The sequence below is a fragment of the Martes martes genome (genome assembly GCF_963455335.1).
Source record: "Martes martes genome assembly, chromosome: 6".
NCBI classification, from domain to species: domain Eukaryota; kingdom Metazoa; phylum Chordata; class Mammalia; order Carnivora; family Mustelidae; genus Martes; species Martes martes.
In genome coordinates, this window is record NC_137893.1 from 91,973,529 (window position 1) to 91,994,810 (window position 21,282).

General features: G+C 41.3%; 1 protein-coding gene across 2 annotated transcripts; it reads right to left on the minus strand.

Annotated features, from left to right (window-relative positions):
- Positions 1-4,992: 4,992 nt before the first annotated feature.
- On the minus strand, positions 4,993-15,558 carry ENPP5 (ectonucleotide pyrophosphatase/phosphodiesterase family member 5). 2 transcript variants are annotated; one of them, XM_080807011.1, is made up of 4 exons: positions 15,521-15,558; positions 12,465-13,328; positions 10,598-10,774; positions 4,993-7,426 (listed from the first exon to the last, which is right to left on the minus strand). In XM_080807011.1, exons 2-4 carry the CDS (start codon positions 13,291-13,293, stop codon positions 6,999-7,001), a joined length of 1,434 nt encoding a protein of 477 aa, XP_080663137.1. In that variant the 5' UTR covers positions 13,294-13,328; positions 15,521-15,558; the 3' UTR covers positions 4,993-6,998. The 2 variants fall into 2 exon arrangements, with proteins under 2 accessions (XP_080663137.1, XP_080663136.1); XM_080807010.1 differs by having other exon boundaries at positions 15,379-15,539.
- Between the last annotated feature and the right edge of the window lie 5,724 nt (positions 15,559-21,282).

Here is a 21,282-nt window from a genome sequence, read left to right on the forward strand (position 1 = left end):
CCACTATACAAACATTTTATAAAATGGTTTCTATTGGTCAGACCCAGACCCATTACTACTGACTTCAAACTTGTTTGAATTTTGCACTGAGGAGATACACAAACTTCTGTGAAGATTTTTTTTTTAAATAGTGAAAGTTGTGTTTTCAGTAAAATGGTGGCAAAGGAATTCAAACCAACCCTCTTGCTGAGGACTAGAAAATCTGGATTCAGTATAAAAGACCTGTGCTAAGGCACTGAGAAATTACCAAGAAAGTGAGGTTTCAAAAGGCCACGATTCAGAAGGAGGAAACGGATAAAAGGGAGCCCCCGAAGGCATCTGTAAATTCTGGAAGCCAACATAATAAAAAAAAGGGATAGAAGTGTGGAAGGAGAGAAAATACAGATGTAAAAAAGGAGAAGCAGAACATTTAAAAATCTTAATAGCCTACCTTATACTGTTTGAGACAAATTAAGTTTGAAAATACAGATGAAGTGGATAATTTCCTATGGAAAAAAAATGAATAAAACTGATTTCAGAAGCGAAAGGAAACTAAGACTAATTTCTGAATTAGAGATTGAGCGAATTATAAACTACTGTACAAAAAGTCCAGACTCAAAGGCCAATAATCTTTTTTAGTACCTCTTCATTAGGTTTAATTATCAATGTTACATTTGCTTCATAAAACATGCTTTAGAAAAAAAGTGGGTTTTTTATTTTAAATTTTTTAATTTAAAAATGTGGGTTTTTGAGGTGACCACACCATGGATATTAAAACTGATAAAAGTAGCACCCCAAAAACAAAACTGTAGACCAATATAGAATAAGGGGGCAAGCAAAATGGAAAATCAACCATATCAAAAGCTAAATGTAGGGCGCCTGGGTGGCTCAGTGGGTTAAGCCTCTGCCTTCGGCGCAGGTCATGATCTCAGGGTCCTGGGATCGAGCCCCGCATCGGGCTCTCTGCTTGGCAGGGAGCCTGCTTCCCTCCTCTCTCTGCCTGCCTCTCTGCCTACTTGTGATCTTGCTCTGTCAAATAGATAAATAAAATTTTAAAAAAAAAGGTTAATGTAAATAGATAATATTTGGATCAAATGGCAGATGGGCAGATTGGATGAAAAAACAAAGAGTCAGCTGTTTGTAGTTTATCCTTTGAATCCAACGGCAGACTGAAAGTAAAAGGATGGAAAATGATACACCATGCAAACTAACTGTGAGACAGCTGGAATGAAGTCGTCTTCAAGACAAGAATTTTCAGAGATGTGAAGGACATTGCACAATAATAAAAGGACCAATATATCAAGAAGACAACAACTCTAAGTGTTCATACCTAAAAGCAGAGCTTAAAAGTTCATGAATCAAAAAGTGATGGAACTCAAGAAAGACTCCATAAAGAAAACTGACAAGTTCAGCACTTCTCTCTTAAATAATGGATACAACAACTAGACCAAGAAAAAAATCAGTAAGGATGTGGAAGACCTGAGTATGATGTCAACCACATACACTTACTTGACATTTAGAGATTACAGCCCCAACCACGGGAGACATACTCTTCTCAAGTGCACACACAATCATCACCAAGACAGATCGTATGCAGGACAACAAAACAAGTCTCAGTAAATAATCTCCAAGGATTACAGTCTTATGAAGGATGTTTTCTGATCACAATGGAATTAAAACAGCTTCAATAACAATAAGATCTAGAGAAGCCTTGAATATTTTCTATTAAACAATATACCTCTAAATGGCTACCAAATTCTGTAGAATGCAGCTGATGCCGTATTTGGATGGAAATTTATAACCTTGAATGCTTGTCTTTGAAAGGTTCAATACCAATGGTTTAAGCTTCCACTTTAGAAAGGTAGTAAGATGAAGAAAATAATCCAAAGTAAGTAAAAGGAAATAATAAAGATAAAATCAGAATTAATGAAATAGAAAAGACAAAAATTAAGAAAATCAAATTTTGGCATTTTAAGTCTTAATAAAATTGATAAGCCCCTAACAAGATGGGGGGGAGGACAAATTAGCAAGATCAGTAATGAAAGAGGGGCCATCACTTATAGATCCTACACTTATCAAAAGGATATCAAGAGAATATTATGACAGTAAGTTTGACAGTTTAGGTAAAATGAACAAATTCCTTGAAAAATACAACTTAACCAAAACTCATACAAAATCAAATAAAAAACCTTAATAGCCTTATTTATGTCTATCACAAAAATTAATTTGTTATCAAAAATGTCCCCACAGAGAAAACTCGTAAGTCCAGTTGATTTCACTGATTAGTTACATTTAAGGAGGAAATGATTTTACCCAAACTTACAGAAAATAGAGAAGAAAGGAACATACGTCCAAACTGGTTTAGGAGGCCAGTATAACACTGGTACCAAAATCTGATAAAGATGTTTAAAGAAAACCATAGAATAATATCTCTATGAAAAAAAGTATTTAGCAAAACATCAAATTGAGTTTACCACTATTTTAGAAGGACAAAACATCAACAAGTGGGATTTATTCCAGAAGGGCACCATTAGTTTGATATTTGAAACATCAGTGTTACCCTCTATATTAATGAGGAAAACAAGAGCATGTTAATAAATGTGGAAAAAGCACTTGCCAAAATTCAACACCTATTTATTATTTTTTTAAAAAACCAACTCACCACATCTGGAAGAGAACTTCAAGCTGGTATATATGCCATAAGCCTACAGCCACTATCATACTGAATCATAATATAATAATAATATAGTAAACCTACAGTTAATACACTGAGTGGGGAAATGCTCAGTGTTTTTCTCCTATAATCAGGAGAAAGGCAAGGCTGTCCACTGTCATCACTTTTTATTTAACATTGCCCTGGAGGTGTTAGCAACTCGATAATACAGGAAAAAGGAATCATATAAGATTCAAAAAATAATGAAACTGTCATATCCACAGATGACATGATTTCACACACAGAAAATCCAAAGGAATCAGACAAACTAGAAGCTTGCCAAAATTGCTGGATATATGATCAATATAGAAAAATCAAGTGTATTTCTATGTATCACCAGAAAATGAAAATTTAAAACTGGTATCACTTATACCGGTATCAAAAAGCATGAAATATCTCAGGATAAGTCTAACAAAGGATCTGCAGAATTTTGCACGGGAAATTATAGCATCGAGCAGAATTAAGAAAGACCAGAATAGGGGCACCTGGGTGACTCAGTCAGTTAAGTGCCTGCCTTCGGCTCAGGTCATCATGATCTTGGGGTCCTGGGATCCAGCCCCTGGTCAGCGAGGAGTCTCCTTCTCCCTCTGCCTCTGCCCCCACTCATGCCCTCTGTCTCTCAAATAAATTAAAAAAAAATCCTTAAAAAAAAAAAAAAGACCAAAATAGTAGAAGGCTGTGTCGTTTCTAGGTTGAAAGATTCAATATTGTAAAGATGTCAGTTCTCCTCAAACTGGTCATTGCATCCAAGCAATCCCAGCAGAGTTTTATTTATTTTTTATGGAATTGTATAAGCAGACTCAAATTGATGCAGAAACAAATGCAAAGGGCCGAGACGGTCTTCATGATAACATGATAGGCCTTACTCCATTGGACATCAAGAACTATCGTAAAGTTGTAATAATCCAGTCAGTATGCTGTTGACACAAGGATAGACAAAGAGATGAAAAGAACTGAGGACCTTGCATAAAATGACGAATCCATACACGTGTGGGTGTATCAGACATCTCTCATGCCTCAAACCCACTCAACCTACCCCTTACCTCCAGTATCATCCCAGCGTGAGCCAGCTTCCCCTAGATACAGCCTGAGGTTGCTTAGCCTTGTTCTTCCTGGCCCAGACACCGCGCCCTGGGTGGCTATGAAGTCACATTTGGCAGAAGGTTCAACATCCAACTAACATGAGTGCTGAAAAGGGGAAACAAAAATTGGATGAAAGGAAATTAATAACTAAAACGAACTCTGAACATTGGCTTTACGATACGAGCCTTTCCAATAAAAAAGTCTTTGAGTGACAAGGGAAGTATCTTAACAACTGTAAAATTCCAAGGAACTGAGGGCTTTACAAGAAATATTATGAAAGTGGAGGAGGGTGGGGAGGAGGGCGGGAAAGGGGGGGGGGAGAGTGACATAAATCGTCCTAAGACTTCTCAATAGCAGCCCTGTGGGAAAACAATGGAATGATACCAACTAGGAGCCATGAATACATTTTCTTGTATAGTTTCTCACTTTTCCAGGCGTTTTATTGGTTTTGTTTCGTATACCCTGCCTGTCATGGACTGAACTATGTCCCCTCAACATTCATTCTGTGCATTCAGATTCACATCAGATCCGATCCTGGGTCCTGCTGCCGGCCGACATTCACAGGTCCATGCCTATCATCACAGCTGTCAAGGGGATTGGATGGTCCCTAAGATCCTTGTTAAGTCGGGGAGGTTGAACGGTCCCTAAGATGCTTCCCGGCTGTAGAGATTCTCAAGTCTGTCCCCCTTAATGAACCAACTCGAAGAGCTAGTACCCCCATCAGATTTTCTAGAGGTAATAGGTTCTTGCAAGAAACCGACATTAATAGGATCCTAGTTTTACCTGAAGAGGTCAGAGAGCATTTTGAAAGCAGGTTTAAATTTCAATGTCAGGTGGCAAAGGGAGAAGAAATTGCAAAATGTACAGTGAAGACAAATCTTATCAATTCATAGATTGTACAAAATAGTTGATGAGTGATGTTCAGCAAAAATGGCGGCGAGGGAGGGAGGTACTCCATTCCTCTGGCCTTAAAGAAATTCTCACTTACAATTAGTAAGATCAGCTAGCCTAAATTTTATTTCTATGTGCAATTTGCGTTCAGTGCATACAAAGCTTGAGGGTGCAGACACGCAGATAAAACAACAAAAAAGCTCTCAAGGTATGATGAGATTTCCCAGCGAAGTTTAAAATTTTATTTTCCTTCAGGTAAATAAATTCTCCTGCATTTTACAGGAAACCGAGTACGTGTAAATAAAAGAAACCTTGCAATAATCCAATATCCAGATCGGAATTTTAATGATTTCATCAATGGTACAGCATGTGCTTTCCTCTTACCACTGAGGCAGTTCTAAAGTGAATTTAATGCAACAATTTTTAAGTGTACAGACAGAATTTGAACAGTAATGCGTTTAAAAAGACCAATTTCATCTTTCGGTCGTTATGCTGGCATGTCAATAATGCGGGGAAAGTTCATGGCCATGCAGCAAGCCAAGGCGAGTGGCCACCAAGGATTCTCAAATGTCTCATTCAGAGTGCAGACTTCTTGAGTTTGCCATCTACCATCTAACTTCTCAGCTTTTTAATGTCAGAGCAGGTCCACGAATTCCATTCTGTTTGCTTAAAAGGCTTTGTAATGAAATGAAGATTTGAGTGCTAACCTTCTTTATGGTATCATTTAAAAAATAACCCATTCACTTTATTTTAGGGAGCACTTAAATTCAACTATATTTTTGAAAATAAAACTACTTTTGTTCTTTACATCTGCTTTATCTTTCTTTCTAGAATACCTACACTATTTTACCTAATCATTAGCCAGCTGGTGCATTAACAACACAAAATCACAATATCATCTATGGGCCATCTGTCTATATAAACTTTTTTTTTTTTTTCCAAAGAAAGCAGTTCTTTCCAAGCTTTTCTCTTTCCTCTAAGAAACGACAAGTAAACCCTAGGTCCCCCCAACCTATTTCAGAGATCTAAAGCACAGATTTGATGGCTGAAATGAGAAGAGCTGAGTGACCAAGCAGATGTCCGTGAGCCTGATAACATCTTTGATCCCCGAGCACCCAGGGCTCGATCATGAACCGGGGCTATGATCTCCCCTCCCCTTGTTTCAATACCTGTCCCTGCTACGAGCTATTTCACTGGTTTCTGCCACGAGGCACCCTTCAGTGTTGCTCTGGGGAAGGCGGGTACATCTCAGACAAGGTCCCACCTAACTTTCCTTCCCTGGCTCCACACAGTCCCACTGGAGGACCACGTGGTCTGTTTTGCCCAACATAGTTGGCGACTCTGGATCCGCAAATGCTCAAGGCTTCGAGGTGCTTGTGCTCTCTTACTGCTTGTTATCAGAAAGAAAACAAACACTGATGTATCTTACGTGATTTTTTAATGTGATTCATAGTGATTTAGCTTTCAAAGAAGCAAGTAAGTACAGAAAAAGAAGAAAAGCTTATTGCTGGGATGGTCACCGATGGCTTCTGTTCACAGCGGGCCAGGAAGGACACGGGTATCACGGTGTCTTTGTTATTATAGAATCAGAGCAAAAGGACTCCTCAGAAAATAGCCATCATGAATTTCATGACAGAAATGGGATGTTTAGAAGGACTCTGTCAGTACTTGAACCTTTTATTTTTTTTAAAGAAAATAAAATGAAAACCCATGTCTTTTAGAAAGAAATATGAGAAGGAATGCCCACAGATGCACCCCGCTGTTGGGAATGCATCTCTCCAAAATTCGATGTACAAAGGTTGTTGCATTTAATTTCCAACAGTTTTGACTTTCTTTTTGCACTCCTGAGTTTAAGGAGACAGATTCTGGCATTTTTCAGGAATTATTAGACATTTCATTCTGTGTGACCACCAAATAACAAGTAGTCTGTGATGTGGGCAGAAAACAACTTGTCTTTTTCAACCAAATTATAAGACATAATCAGCAATAAAGTGCATTTCATATAAAAGTACCCATGAGGAGAGCAATTTAAAGTGTAATACATAAGGTACTTTAAATAGTGCAAAGCCATTAAATATATACATTATAGGTGCCATGTCCAAATACAACAGGATTTTATCTACCCCTAAGCCAGAGAGAATAACAGAATCATATGTCTCCCACTTTAATCCTTGGTAGGTATGTGTATTTGTCCGTGCGTGTGCACGCGTGCGTCTATGCCTATCTATGTACATAACTGCTGAATGATTGTGCAAATGTCTGAAACTGGTTTCCTAGAATCTGAAACCCTTAAACACTGAAGTAAGTACACCATCTCCACTTCGAAGTAGCATTAGGCCTGTAATAATGGCTGAGCGATTTCAGCCTGCACATCTGGTAAGGCAGGTATCTGACTGCGAATTAAATGTTTAACGAAAATCACAAAGAATACAATCACCAAAATGCTGCCGAGAGACACCCCTAAGAAATAAGCATAGGACTCCTCGCTCTCGTCGTCTCCGGGCTTGACGCTACCGTGGAGAAGTGTGGGACCCGGCGTGTGAGGAAGCGCTCTGGGGCTTGTTGAACGGAGCAGATCCTGGACGTTCCTGAATGATCCGTTGTGGGGCATGCCCGTGATGTTAAGCAGATGGCAGAGCAGTGGGTACAGGTCTGTGGAGCTCATGGCTTCCTGCGTGAAATTCTTTCTGAAGGCAGGACCATGGGCTAAAAATACTGGATGCATGTCTGCTAATGCATTATCGTAACCATGGTTGCCTACTGGAAAGAGAACATGGATGAGTAAGTTAGCCCCCGCTCCCAGGGCATGACAACAAAAATGACGGTTGTATCGTCCAATTCTGAACTTAAGTGCAAAGTTTAACTTGTTCATATTTTAAAAGAATCTTTTATGATTAATCTCCACTGTGGTCAACATCAACATCCACTTTAGAAAATGAAAAGTCAAACTGATGACAAATCTTTCTCGCAGGCAGAAGCGACCTGAAACAGCAGAGGAGGAGGGGTAAAGAGCAGAGCCGAACCCAAGTCAGGGGAAAATGAAAGCAGGTTTTTTTTTGTTTTGTTTTGTTTTTGGTGGCCAGTAAACTAATATTCAGTAAGTACTTGTTAGGTAACCTACTTTGCTCCAATTATGTTCTAAAGATAAAGAGATAAAGCGGCTCTCAGTCATTAAGACAGTAAATTCACCATTACCAATTACCAGTTGTGGGAAACACAATCAAGAAAACAAAAGACACCACAAAAATCAAATCCCTAGCGACAGCTACAACCCACTGCGGAAAACTTAAGGTCAGGACCTTTATGGGTAAAACCTTGATACGGGTGGTTCAGATCAAAATACAATTTAGCACTGTGAGCTTGTGTGGCTACAAAGAAAGTAAAAAGCCTTAGAAGTCTTCTGATTTATCAGGATATGTAAACACTAAAGCATGAAAACTCCTGTATAATAAAAACTGCATTTTATGCTATTGTTATTATTTTTTAAGTAGGCTCCATGCCCAGCGTGGAGCCCAATGTGGGGCTCAAACTCACAACCCCGAGATCAAGACCTGAGCTGCGATCAAAAGCTGGACACTTAACTTACTGAGCCACCCAGGGGCCCTACAGGAAACCTATTTTGAGAAGCACTGCTTTTGGACATTAGGACTTCATTCTCTTGTGGAACTCAGGTTGAGAAGGAATATGCTGGCCAACACATAATTATTTGTTGAAGAAATAATTATTTCATATATTTATTTGTTGAATAAATAATCACGTTGAACATAACATAAACAGGAGTGTTATTAAGGCTTTCTAGCAAAAGTAGGCATGACCAATCTATTGCGTAAGTGTAGTTCACCATACCAAAATTTCAAGAGAACCCCTCAGACTCACATTACTTATAAAGGACAAATCTCCTCAGAGACAGCAGTCCTTTTTTGAGCAACCCCACTACCACAAGAGCTATCTGCACAGTACATGAGAATCTGAACATGTAAAGGCAGCAACTATTCTCCAGGCCAAAGAAATTTTTTTTGAAAGAAATTATTTCTAAGATTTTATTTATTTGAGGGCACCATGGGTGGCTCAGTTGATTAAGCGAATGCCTTCAGGTCAGGTCATGATCCGGGAGTCCTGGGATGGAGTTCTGCATCGGGCTCCCAGCTCCATGGGGCGTCTGCTTCTCCCACTTCTCCCTCTGACCTTCTCCCCTCTCAAGCTCTTTCTCACTCTCACTCTCTCTCTCAAATAAATAAATAAAATCTTTAAAAAAAAAGATTTTATTTGAGAGAGAGCGCGCGCACGTGTGCCACACAAGTGGGTTAGGTGCAGAGGGGGAGGGAGAAGCAGACTCCCCACTGAGCAGGGAGCCTGATGTGGGGCTCGATCCCAGGACCCTGGGATCATGACCTGAGCAGAAGGCAGACGTTTAACTGACTGAGCCACCCAGGTGCCCTGAAAGAAATTATTTTTAAAGGCTTTCTTAAAACAAATCTCCTGGTGTGAGTAAGTATCAGCTTACAGTTCATCATCCATGTGTAAAACCTTTAAGAACCAGACACTAAGCACCTGTATACATCTGCCACTGTGATTCTCATATGTACTACAAATGCCACAGTCAGGCAACTGCTTTTCCTTTGGTCAACAGATATGATAGGAACCCAATTCTACCTCAAGGGACATCTCTGTACATCTCTTACGTAGATCAAGGACCAAGCCTGAAGAAAGCATTCCTGTGTAGTTTTGATACAATGTGGTTCCTTCATTATCCAAGTAACAGAGGAGAAACAACTCCCTGGGAACTGATCAGTGGCCATGTTAATATCTATGCCCACCAGGAAAGCAGCAGGCCAGCAAGGTAGTTCACCAGAGGGAAGTTCTAAGAGCTGAGAAGCCTTCTCCAGATGGCAAGGGATTAGGAACAGTCCCTAGGCCCCCTACGGCTGGAGGGACAGAAGGTAAGAGGTGGTGTTACCAGAGCCCAAAGGCTAGGGCTGCCCAGTAGGAGATGAGGCTGTAGGAAGAGCTGTCCAGAGGGAGCTGGGACCACAGAGGAAATGAAGTCACCATCACAGACACCACCTAAGATGGAGAATGTGCGTGACAAATATCCTCGCTTCTTCCCAACTCCTAACTCCTGCCTCCCAAACTCCTGTGGGTGTCTTCTATTATTTTGGCCACGTATAACCAGAAACCAGTTGGCAAAGGAGCCTGGGAAATCAGTCGTTAGAAGTCAATCACCAGCAGGACAAAGCAGAGCAGGGAGAGGGTAGGGAGCTGAAGAGCAAATATGCACATGAGGGGCCCATTCCAGAGCAGTAAAAGCCTGTGGATGGCTTTTCCATTTGACTAACTTGCTAGAAGCTATATAAGAGAAAAACCACATGTTAAGGATGGCAGAAAGCCCCTTCTTTTGCATGTCTGAATTTCAAATGGGATGTCCATTATATTAAAAATTCAGTGGAAATAGCTCCAAAATTATATCACTAGGGGTTAGAAAAATACATTTTCATATATGGTCCTCCAGGCCATACGCACTTCTTTTCAGAAAAGTTTCCAAGGTAGAAAACAAAGTTGGCCTGTATTTGGTAGAGCCAGAAGGGCAAAGAAAACTAGAAAGCTACAACTGCAAATAAAAACAGAGATTACGTTCTTATGAAATTAGAACATAAAACAGACGCAGAAAAAACATTCAATCCGTAAATTTCCAATTAGGTTTTTTTCAGGAACATGATGGCTATGATTAGCTGTCTGGGTCACTCTGCATACCTTTGGTCTGATGACTTCCAGCGAAATGCATGTTTAGGGGCAAGTCCCAGGGATCTTTGATTTGCTATTCATGTAGGACTCCCATTAGTTATCTGATTAATAAATACTGCTCTATTACCCACAGTCTCCACTCCAACAAACAGTGACACAGAATGGGGAAAAACGGTGCAATATACTCACACAGAAAGTTATCTGACTTATTCTGCAGAATATACCACCCGTCGTCAGCCACAGCTATGATGGGTTGAATTCGATGGTTGTACTTGTAATGCCATCTTTCTGGAAGCTCTTCTCTTTTGTAAACAGTAAGATTAGGATGAGCATGAGCTAGGGCTTCATAGACTTCATCAAATTTACCTCAAAGAGGAAGGATACAGAGAGGGACTCAGAACCAGGCACTCACTGTTACAATTAAAGAAACCACCCTGGCAACAGAGGCCAGTGAACATTTCTTCCTTGCCAACAACCCCCCTGAGGTAAACCACCACTGTGCAGAACACAGGGAAAAACAGCCAGATACTTGAAGACTCTTATCCCCTTAAGCAAAGAATCTTGAGGGGCAAACAGAAATGACCCTTCTTCTGCTGTACAGAAATTCACTTTACAGAACTGAGAGAACATTATATAGAACCAGAAATCTCTAATGGAAAAAGACTACACCCCTCCCCTCCCCCCAGTTGTAGACACTAAGGAAAATGTCTACCCAAACAAAAACAAAGAGCTAAGTTCTGATAGTTATGCACACCAAGGAGAGAGAATCTCTGAGAGGAGGGCGAGGCAGCCCTTGAGGAGAAATTGAAGGGGGAGAGGAACCAGGAGAGACTGTGGACTCAGAAACAAACTGAGGGTTTTGGGGGGGGGTGTTGGGTGAGCCTGGTGGTAGGTATTAAGGAGGGCACGTACTGCATGGAGCACTGGGTGTGGAGCATAAGCAATCAATCTTGGGACACTGAAAAAACAAAATAAAATTAAAAAAAAAAAAAAAGATAGGAAGGGCAGACTGGAGGTGGAACGCAGCTTGTGAAACAGGAAAGTTCTTTAACCCCTGGAGGCGTGGCAAAAGCACTCCCTGGAACTTCAAATGCCGTGTCTTTAATCCTTATTCTTGTTTTTCAAATCCTTTGTTGGGGGTTCCTCCCTGCCTCCCAGCACCCGCAACACAGGACACATTCCAATTTTATAAGGAAAACTGAAGAGTTAATGTGATTTCCACAAACAACAAAAGACTTGTTATTTTATACTGAATTTGTTAAAAGGTTCCTGTGCAAGTGCATACGTGTATATTTTAACATTCCCAGTTTCATATGATGCTCCTGATTCCCTCGTGAGGGATATAAGGCTCGTGTGTGAGGTATTCAGCTTTTCAAAATCTGTTCTCTCACCGGATATCTAGAGTTAATCTAGATGTTGATAAAAAAGAAGTCAGAAGTCTGAGTCTCCCTCTGCACTTCTTTTGTGATCTAGTGAGGTTAAACTTGAGCTAGTTCACTTGTCTTTAAAACAGCAGTAATACTTAGGTGACAAAGTTGGTATGAGGCTTTGAGAAAAGATTTGTAAGAAGTTCAATGTATTGTTATGACTTCCTCATTTATAGACAGGGAAAAGAAATCTTCAGCTTGACCAATGCTTTCTCCTTCCTATAAGGCACTGTTTCCCTATTGAGCAGGTCCTACAAAAGGATCCACAGAAGGCTAAATTTAGGGCTTCCATAAAATCACTGTAATTGCATGCGAATTCTATATGTCTCTTTTCATCTCAATTTTCCTCAGAAAGGAGGCTGTAGCTTTCATCATATCTGGTGGCTCCAAGATGGTTAAATCCATCTACTATAAATATAGAGAGAACATCAATTTCAAATTCTTGGGAAAAGTGAAAAATTACAGGCTGAGAAAAGAGATTTTGTCTTTTCAGAGTCTAAGGATTAAGCCCTAGAAAACTACCATGACACAGGAAAGCATACTGTGAAGACATAGAAACAAAAACTACCCCCTCAGTTGCACTGGGCACATCCAGCCCCAGCCCCAGATCACCACTCGATCAGACTTACCTTCCTTTGGCAAGATGGCCGCTACTGGAGATTGGTCAATCAGGACATAGTGGTCTTTATCCAGATACTCATCAAGTTCTATGATCCTTTCCTCAGAACACTGGGTCATTCCGTGATCACTTGTGATGATTAGGTTCAGAATGTTCCACAACTTGGCCTTTTTCAGCATTTGTATGAGATATCCCAACTTGTTGTCGATATCCGAAATGACAGGCTCCATGAGCGGACTCTCGGGTCCCAAATGGTGGCCCATATCATCGGGGTCTTCCCAATAAAGAAGACCGAGATTTATGGGCTCTTTTGATGTAAACCACTCGATAATTTTGGCAACTCTATCTTCAAATGACACAGACTCATTGTAAGGCATATAATGAGTAGGAAAACTATTATGTATTTTTACATCAGTTCCAGGCCACATGGCTGCACCACTAGAATGTCCTGCCCTCTGATTTGTGATCCATATTGGCGTTGCTTCTTCCCAAAACTCAGAATCATAAATAGTCATGTTATCCAAGGAGAAAGACTTATTCAGAATAGGATCAAACATGTCATTTGCAACAATCCCATGATTCTCTGCAAAGAGGCCAGTTACCAAAGTATAATGGTTAGGGTAGGTCTTCGTAATAAAAATATTAGTAACCTGCTTCACATGAACACCATACTTCATAACATAATGAAAATGGGGTGTTGGAACTCTATACAAGTAATCCCAACGGAATCCATCAAATGAAACCAGTAGAACCTTTTGCTGGTCTGGTTGGAGAGAAAATGTAACTGACAGTATTAACGCAGCAAGTATGAAGGACACCCAGAGGAGTTTGGAAGTCATTTTCAAAGTATTTGATCAGCTCAGTGTAAGACAATCTGTATAAAAAACATATAGAAGTTAATGACAAATTTTTTTTTTTTTTGGTATACCTTACCCAAAACTGACAGTAACAGGACTTAGTGATACCAGTTATATCATAAATCACAGCATGGAAGAATTACATTGTTCCACCTTAAACAAGAGACCTGGGGCTTCCTGCATAATAAAGTTAAGAAATTTAGTTGCATTTTAGAAACTGTTACTTTCCAAGAATTTATCAAAACATTTCTCAAAGTAATTATTTAAGTAAACACGCCAAATATCATTTTAAAATGTTATAATTTACTTTCGAGAAAACCAAAAACTTTTCAGAAACTTTTACAGGGGACCCAGACTTCTGACTTTTGGCCTGTAAAGTTTATGTAGTCTAATTAATATCTGTGAAAGTATTTATCATTATGGTTAGACCAACTACAGGAACCTAGAAACAAGGAAGTACCATCAGCAAATCCAATAATAATGCTTAAAAAAAATACATACGTCTATTTTTCAAAGCCAAAGTCTTATATTTAGGGATGTTACTCAAGAAAAGAGAAAATAGAGGAACTTGGTTTTTTGAAATGACATAAAATTTGTGATACTCAAATACACTTCTGAAGTGTAATTTGCATTCATTTATTTCATAATTAAAGCATAGCCTTTGTTATTCTAAAACAGTTTCTGTCTGAACAGAGACATAATTCTGAAATTTGGTGTTGACTTTCTGAGAGCTAAAATTCGTCAATATTTAATCTTTGTGATATGTGTGGAAAAGGCACTTGCCAGGATTAAAGACTCCCTTTGGATCAAGGTTGTTGGTCGGTTGTTCTATTTTTTTTTCAAATCTGCTTATATGTCTAAAAAGTTTTTATTCTACCCAAGAAAGCTAACAAAAGGCAGTATGGATAAACAATACATATGTAAATTTTGTGAACTCTAATTGGGCTTGCAAATCAAGCAAGGATTTTTGGTTCTCTTTTCTTGTCCATTCTTGCGTGAAGGTATTTGTAAGTCCACCAAAACCTGGATCTATCCACACTTTTGTGCCAAGAAATCTCCTGAATTCAGCCTTTGATGCTTTGTTAACTTGAATATGTTGAAGATATTTTAAACCTCAAAAACAGATCCTGTCTTGTCTTGCTGGCTATATTATAGGTATAGGTAAGTAAAAACAGTTTGGCATGGTTGCTTTGCTTTCAGATACACTAATTTTTAACTATGATTTCACTGTATCTAGTACATTACTTAAACTGAAATTGCATTAGGTACTGGTCTTCCGGCAATGGTTCAAAAATTAAATTTAAAAACTATACTTACTAACATCTGGCTGAGGATGCTGCTTCCTCTCCCTTTTCCCCCTTCACCTTCCTCACATAAGAAAAGCTGTTATGAAACAAATATAATTTAAGGCTAAAAAAAAAATCAACTACATGAAACGCCTGATTTTCCTCTAAGTAAATGAATTCAGCAACTGTGGTAAGCAGGAAAGAACTGCTTTCCTGGACAGAAGAAAATAAACAAATGCTGTGTTGTCTACAGCGTAGGAATGTTTGGTAAGAAGAATCAACATTATCACATCGATGACATAAAGCAATAAGCAAAGAGGTGGGGGGAGGATGAAAGAAATAATCAGATTTCGTTCTTTTCCACGCACAAACTGCTGCACAGTGCAGTGGAATCCCTAGTTCTCGGTCCAGATTTCACCGGGCTGCTTTCCAGGTTCTCCTCCCCTCCAATCCTTCCCCCACAAGCTGCCTTGGAAATAGAGGGAAGGGGCGCCAACAAACGCGGAGAAGAAAGTGGAGGAGGAGTCGGTGGGTTTAGAGGGACTCGACGTCGAGAGAACACAGTAGTGCCCTATCTTCCCCCCTGGGATTCCAACCTAGTCACTGGGAAGGGTCCGGGCGTTGAATACTTTAGCCATTCGCTGCCTCCCGCCCACCGAGGCCGGCAGGTGCCCCCACGTGAGCTGTGCGCGTGTGCAAGGAAAGGGGGGCTGGTCTGAGGGGACCACAGGAGCCGTGTGGGTTCCCGGGAGGCAAGCAGCGCACTCCCCTGGACTCTTACCCTTGCAGTGATCCGGTCGGCCCGCATGGGGTTGGGACAAGAGGATGGTGAGTCGGGGGGTGGGGGGGCTCACGCAGACCGGGGGGCAATGGCTGGGAGGTGGCGGAAGCGAGAATTGCCCCTTGAACTTGCAGCCGCTCACCTGCACGCAGCCTCGGCGCAGAGCACCTGACCAGCACCTCCTCCTGGCCGCAAGTCCCGCCTCTTGCCTCCTATTGGCTACGGTAGGACGGTGCCCTCCGCTGGGCCTGCCAAACCAAAGCCGGGCTCTAGGAGTCGCTGCACCGTCTGCCAATCAGCGGGCCCGGGGGGCGGGCACTGCCTGCGTCTGGAGGGTGGAGGGGGCGCAGCCTGCGGGAGCGGAGGGTCGGGGGGAGGTCGCGGGGGTCGCGGAGGCAGACGCTCTGGCTGTTGGGTCCTCGCTGAGGTCTCCTCTCTGCCCGGTCACATACCGTCCTGCGGTGTGGCATTTTCTTGCCGGTTGGTTGTGTTGTCGGTGATGTAGGAAGATTAGAAAGCGCTACCCCCCAGTGGTTTGTCAACACTCAACTGTTTCGGTTAACAGTACTTTTCTTATCTCTCAAGGTTTTTGGTTACTCTTTTTTTTTTTCTTATCAAAAATTGGTGACTCCATTCCCTGGATTTTGCTCTGAGGAACACTCGAACACCCCAGAAAGTCGATGGGACAATGACATTTTAACTCTTTATTAGCTGGTGTGACCTGCTTTACCTTAGAAAAGTCTGATTTAGGAGGGTTTAATTCAGTCCCTTCTGCAGCCGCAGTGTTGCAGGTTTTTGCAGTATGAGGTCTCTGTGGTAGCTGAAACTGCTCGAAATCAACGAAGCCAGGTTCAGGAGTAGGTTAATTTGCACGGGGGGTGGGGGAGAGGGGGTGGAGGCTGACCAGCTACTCTGATGGTTTCATCTAGACTCCAGACTCTGCTTCTAGCTTTGTTTCTAAATATGCAGTCAGGCTACAAGCATTAGGTCTCATTTCTCTCTCAGGAAGTCTTCTGGTTTGTTAGTGGCTCTGTTTGTGTGTGGGCAAGTGCATGGTTTTTCAGTTTGATCTCAACTATACCATAAATTGTAACAATGACCTTGAGCTGCCTGGAAGGATTTCTTCATCTACACGGTCCCCAGGCCTGATTCCTACCACCCTGCAATGGAAAATAATCTGTGCTTGGCTGTTACAAGTTAAGTTTCAACATCTAGTTAGCCCATAAAACAGAGCAAACCAGTGGCTTGGGATCCTCTCTGGACCTCCCGCTCCCTAGCTCCCGGTCTAGAGTATTGGAACTGTAATATGAATAGAGATTCTTGCTGATATTTAAACAAGGCAAACATTTTGGTCATGGTTTTTTCTCTTTCTCTCAACTTCTTGTGGAAGGACAGCCCCTACCCTAATCACTCCCTTCTGATTGCACCATACCATCCCAAAGGGCATCTGGGCACTCTTCTGTGGCCTTTTATTTGTAGTTACTTGAGTTTATGGTTCTCCACATGTGGGGTGGGGATTAGAGAGGCTGGTTTCCGTGTTTAGCCAGACCCAGCGACAGTGAAGTTGTACAGATTGTTCCAAATTCCTTAAGCTCTGTCCTTTGAAGTTGCCCAAGCTTGGAACGGGGTGGTCCAATATTATAAGTCCTTGTCTCCCCTCACCTCCCCACCAACCCTGCATTGTTCCAGATGCTCAAAGAACAGTGCATGCTGACTAGCAAGCAGGGGGATTGAAAAATCAGACTTTTATCTGGGTCGCTGAACAATTTTGGACTCAATTTAGGTGATGACACTTGGCCTTACCCTACAAACTTGGTATGGAATGGGTGACTGTGCTCACCAGCTACCCTAGAGAGGCTTGGTACAGCTGTTCCTCCACAGCACATGATACGGAAAATGACTCAGGAGAGGCTCAGCGAGGGCCAGAGACTCCTCCCAGATCTTCATATAACGACATGTGGTGTTCAACTGGAACAGTAGGCTTGTTGTATATCTCATGCAATAATGGGAAACAAAATCAGGCTCTTTCATAGTATAAATAGAGGAATGATTGTTAAAAAAAAAAAAAAAAAATCGGAACTCCTGCTTACATCTGTACCAGGTCTCCTGCCCTGTTGTCTCAACTCCTGTCCTGTTGTAACAACCGCTCAGCACATCACGGTGGCGTAAGCTGCAACCTGTTACTGACTTTTATTAACGAACTGTTCCTTTATTTTATGTTATTGAGTTCATATAATCACCATCGAGCTAGTAATATGTTTCTGAATAATGGAGTACAAGAAGAATCAACTTCTTTCATGAGTTTTGGAGCGGAAAGGGGGGTCCCTTTGCGTGCCTAAAGAAGTCTGATAGGGATTTGAGGGCTGGATTATTTTCTTCCTCAGGAGCTGGAAGAGGCTTGTGCGAAAACTGAAATGTGACGTGTGCTTTATGAAATAGCCAAGACTGGCTTTGCCGCAGAAGCTGTGTTTTCAAAACTAGTCTCTGTCCGGTGGCAGGGGAAATGAACATACTATTTTGCAATCAGAAAAAAAGCCTGTAAGGTTGCAGTACGGGTTATACCACAGAAACTACCAAACAAAAACAGAGTCTATCTCATGATCTTTTAGAGAACAGTCTGCAAAATGTGAGTCTCACATATCCAATAGCCATAGGTTATAAACCACTGGGACTCTTGTTCTGGACTGACCTTGATTCTTGATTAAAAAAATAGGTCTTCACTAATTTGGATTCACTAACAGAAGGTCAGCTTGATGAGTACAAAGTTACATTATAGATTATTCAAGATTTAGTCCAAGTGGTTTATAGTTGTTAGTAATTTAGGCTGCTAATGATATATTTGTACCTCTTAAAACTATTTTTTCACACACATGATTATTATATTTTTAACCTCAGAAAGCTTTATATAAGCCAAATATAACCTTCTAAAGTTCTTTGTACTCTTGTGCTTCATAAATTGTGTTTATAGGGTATCATTTTCGTAGGGCTACTGGGACAAAGTATGACAAGCTAGGTGGCTGACAATAATAGAACTTTATTCTCTCTTTAGTCTCTTTTGGAGACTAGAAGTCTGACATCAAGTTGTTGGCAGTGCCACATTCCCTCCAGGCTCTTGGAATCCTTTGTCTCTTCTAGCTTCTGGTGGTTTATGATGTTCCTTGGCTTGTTGCAGCTAGCTCCATGCGCTGTCTCCGTGGCCACAGGGTGGCCTCCTCTGTGGGTCTCTGTGTCTTCAGATAGCCTCTTATAATGACACTAGCCATTGGAATTCAGACACACTTTAATCCAGGAGGAACACATCTAAACAAATCTAATTGCATCTGCAAAGATCCTATTTCCCAATAAGGTCACATTCTGAGGTTCAAGGTGAGCACAATTTGGGGAGACAATTCAACCCAGCACAACGTAGCTGGCAGAATGTTAATTTTTTTTTTCCAGAATGTTTTATTTTATAGCTCAGGATAGATCCAAAGTTCATGAGTAATTACAAAAATGGCTCAGATCAAAGAAACTGACAGCATCTAACAATGACAAGGATTCAGAGGAGCTGCATCTCTCCTGTGTTGCTGGTGGAAATGATATGGCCCCTTTAGACAATGGTTTGGAAGTGTCTTATAAAGTTAAATATTCATGTGTGATGTGAGTCAGGAATCCCACTCAGGGGGTGACAAGACAAATGAAGAAGATGACGTCTCAAAACTTATAAGCACATTTTAGTAACAGCTTTATTCATAATCGTTAAAAACTAGAAACGGGGGAGCCTGGGTGGCTCAGTCGTTAAGCATCTGCCTTCGGCTCAGGTTGCAATCCCCGGGTCCTGGGATAGAGCCCTGGATCAGGCTCCCTGCACAGTGGGAAGCCTGCTTCTCCCTCTCCAACTCCCCCTGCTTGTGTTCCCTCTCCCACTGTATCTATCAAATCAATCAATAAATAAAATCTTAAACAAATAAAAATTAAAAAATAAAAACTGGAAACAACCCAAATGGCCCTCACTTGTGCATAGATAAACAAATTGTGGTCTATTCATGAGGGGAATACTATTCATCAATAAGAAGGAATGAAGTAGTGATACGAACAATTATGTGGATGAGTCTCAAAGCATTTTGTTAAGTGAAAGAAGCCAAATACAAATTGACTATTTCCTGTTTGATTCCATCTCTATGACCTTCTAGAAAAGGCAAAACAATAAGGACAAAAATCAGCTTGGTGGAGGGCATTGGCTACAGAAGGGTATAAGGGAACTCTCAGATGTGAAGGAATTTTGACCGTGACAGTGGCTACCTGATGGTCCAAGTTTGTCCAAATTCAGAGAATGATACACTGGAAAATATTTCATTCTACCATATGTAAATTATACCTCAAGAAACAATAGCAGCAAAAAAATAAGGCCTAATCTGTGATCACCTGCCCAGATGTTCATGACACAGGCCTAGTGCTGTTTGATTCCTCTGGGTCACTTTTGGTGTGTCCCAGTGCCTGTTAGCTCAGTCTGCGGGAGAGCAGACCTGGCAGGTGTAGGAATCCCCTGGGGCCCCGGCTTGGCTGGTTTTCACGCTCTTTCACCTTACGCAGTGACGTCTGGAAATCACTCAGCAAAGAATGATTATTTTCTAGGCTAGGACTGAATGTTGTCTATTGAATAACTCCCATCAGTCGTGGAGGTAGTCATGCAGGCAGAGGGACACTTGTCTTTTGGTCTCTGGTTGGAGGCCTATTTTGAAAGACACACTCTAAGAACAAAACTGCACATATGTCTGTGGGCCAGTCGGGGGGCGGGTGGTTGAGCGCCCTTGTTCCCAGCCTCGCCCTCCGTTCTTCGTGAAGAACGCAGCCAGAGGAAGCCTCAGAACACTTAGGATAACCTCATCATTTACCTGGAAAAGTTGCTCATGGGTGTTATAATTCTGCCAATTTACTGTGAGTGTGGGAGGACCTAAAATATATTCTCCCTCCAGTCCAGATCAAATAGACATTTCTTTCCACTCTAGATATTATTACATTTAAAATGTATATGTAGATACCTTTACAACCATTATATTGCCAATAAATGTTACACATTTTTTTAAAAGATTTTATTTATTTATTTGAGAGAAAGAGTGAGAGAGAAAGCAGAGCACAATCAGGGGAGGAGCAAATGGAGAGGGAGAAGCAGACTCCCCCCTGAGCAGAGAGCCTAATGCAGGACTCAATCTCAGGACCCTGGGATCATGACCCGAGCCAAAGGCAGACACTTAATCAATTGAGCCACCCAGGCACCCCAAGTATTACACTTTACTAAGAGGCAAAGCTGGTAGCAATTGCTTCATAGCTTAATGGCTTTTCTTGGAGTGCAGGGTGGGGGAAATCGGGAGGCTTCTCCCTGCCCCTTTCCTGCATGTCTCCAATGTCATAATGGGAAATTCATCTCTTTGTCTTAATGGCTTTTTTCCCAGGAACCATGTCAGATCCACCTTTATTAGCCATTTACTTACACATGTGTGTGGCTAAGAAGTCTCTCTGAATCACTCAATTTTGTTGTAGAGAAAGGCGTAGAGGAATGGATCAATAGGTTGGGCATTTTCTTTTAAGAGATGAGTAAATAGACCAGCACCTAGAGGAAGGTGAAAACAGAAAAAGAAAGTAAGGGGAGCCGACCCAAGCTGATACCTCTCATAACTTGCTTAAGGCAAGCCCTGCTTTTTGGCCGTCATTAAGCAGCAGACCATGGAAAGAAGGTATAAAGTCACAGGTAACGAAGAGAACACTTGGCTTCTGGAGGTGCTTCAAGTTTTTCCTTCACTTTTTGGAATAGCCCTTGATCTAGAAAATTCATAGTGAATATTGAGATTCATCAGAAAACTCAACATCTCATGAATTTCCTCATATACAATCCTTGCTACTCTTCAAGTCACTTTCATCTTTATT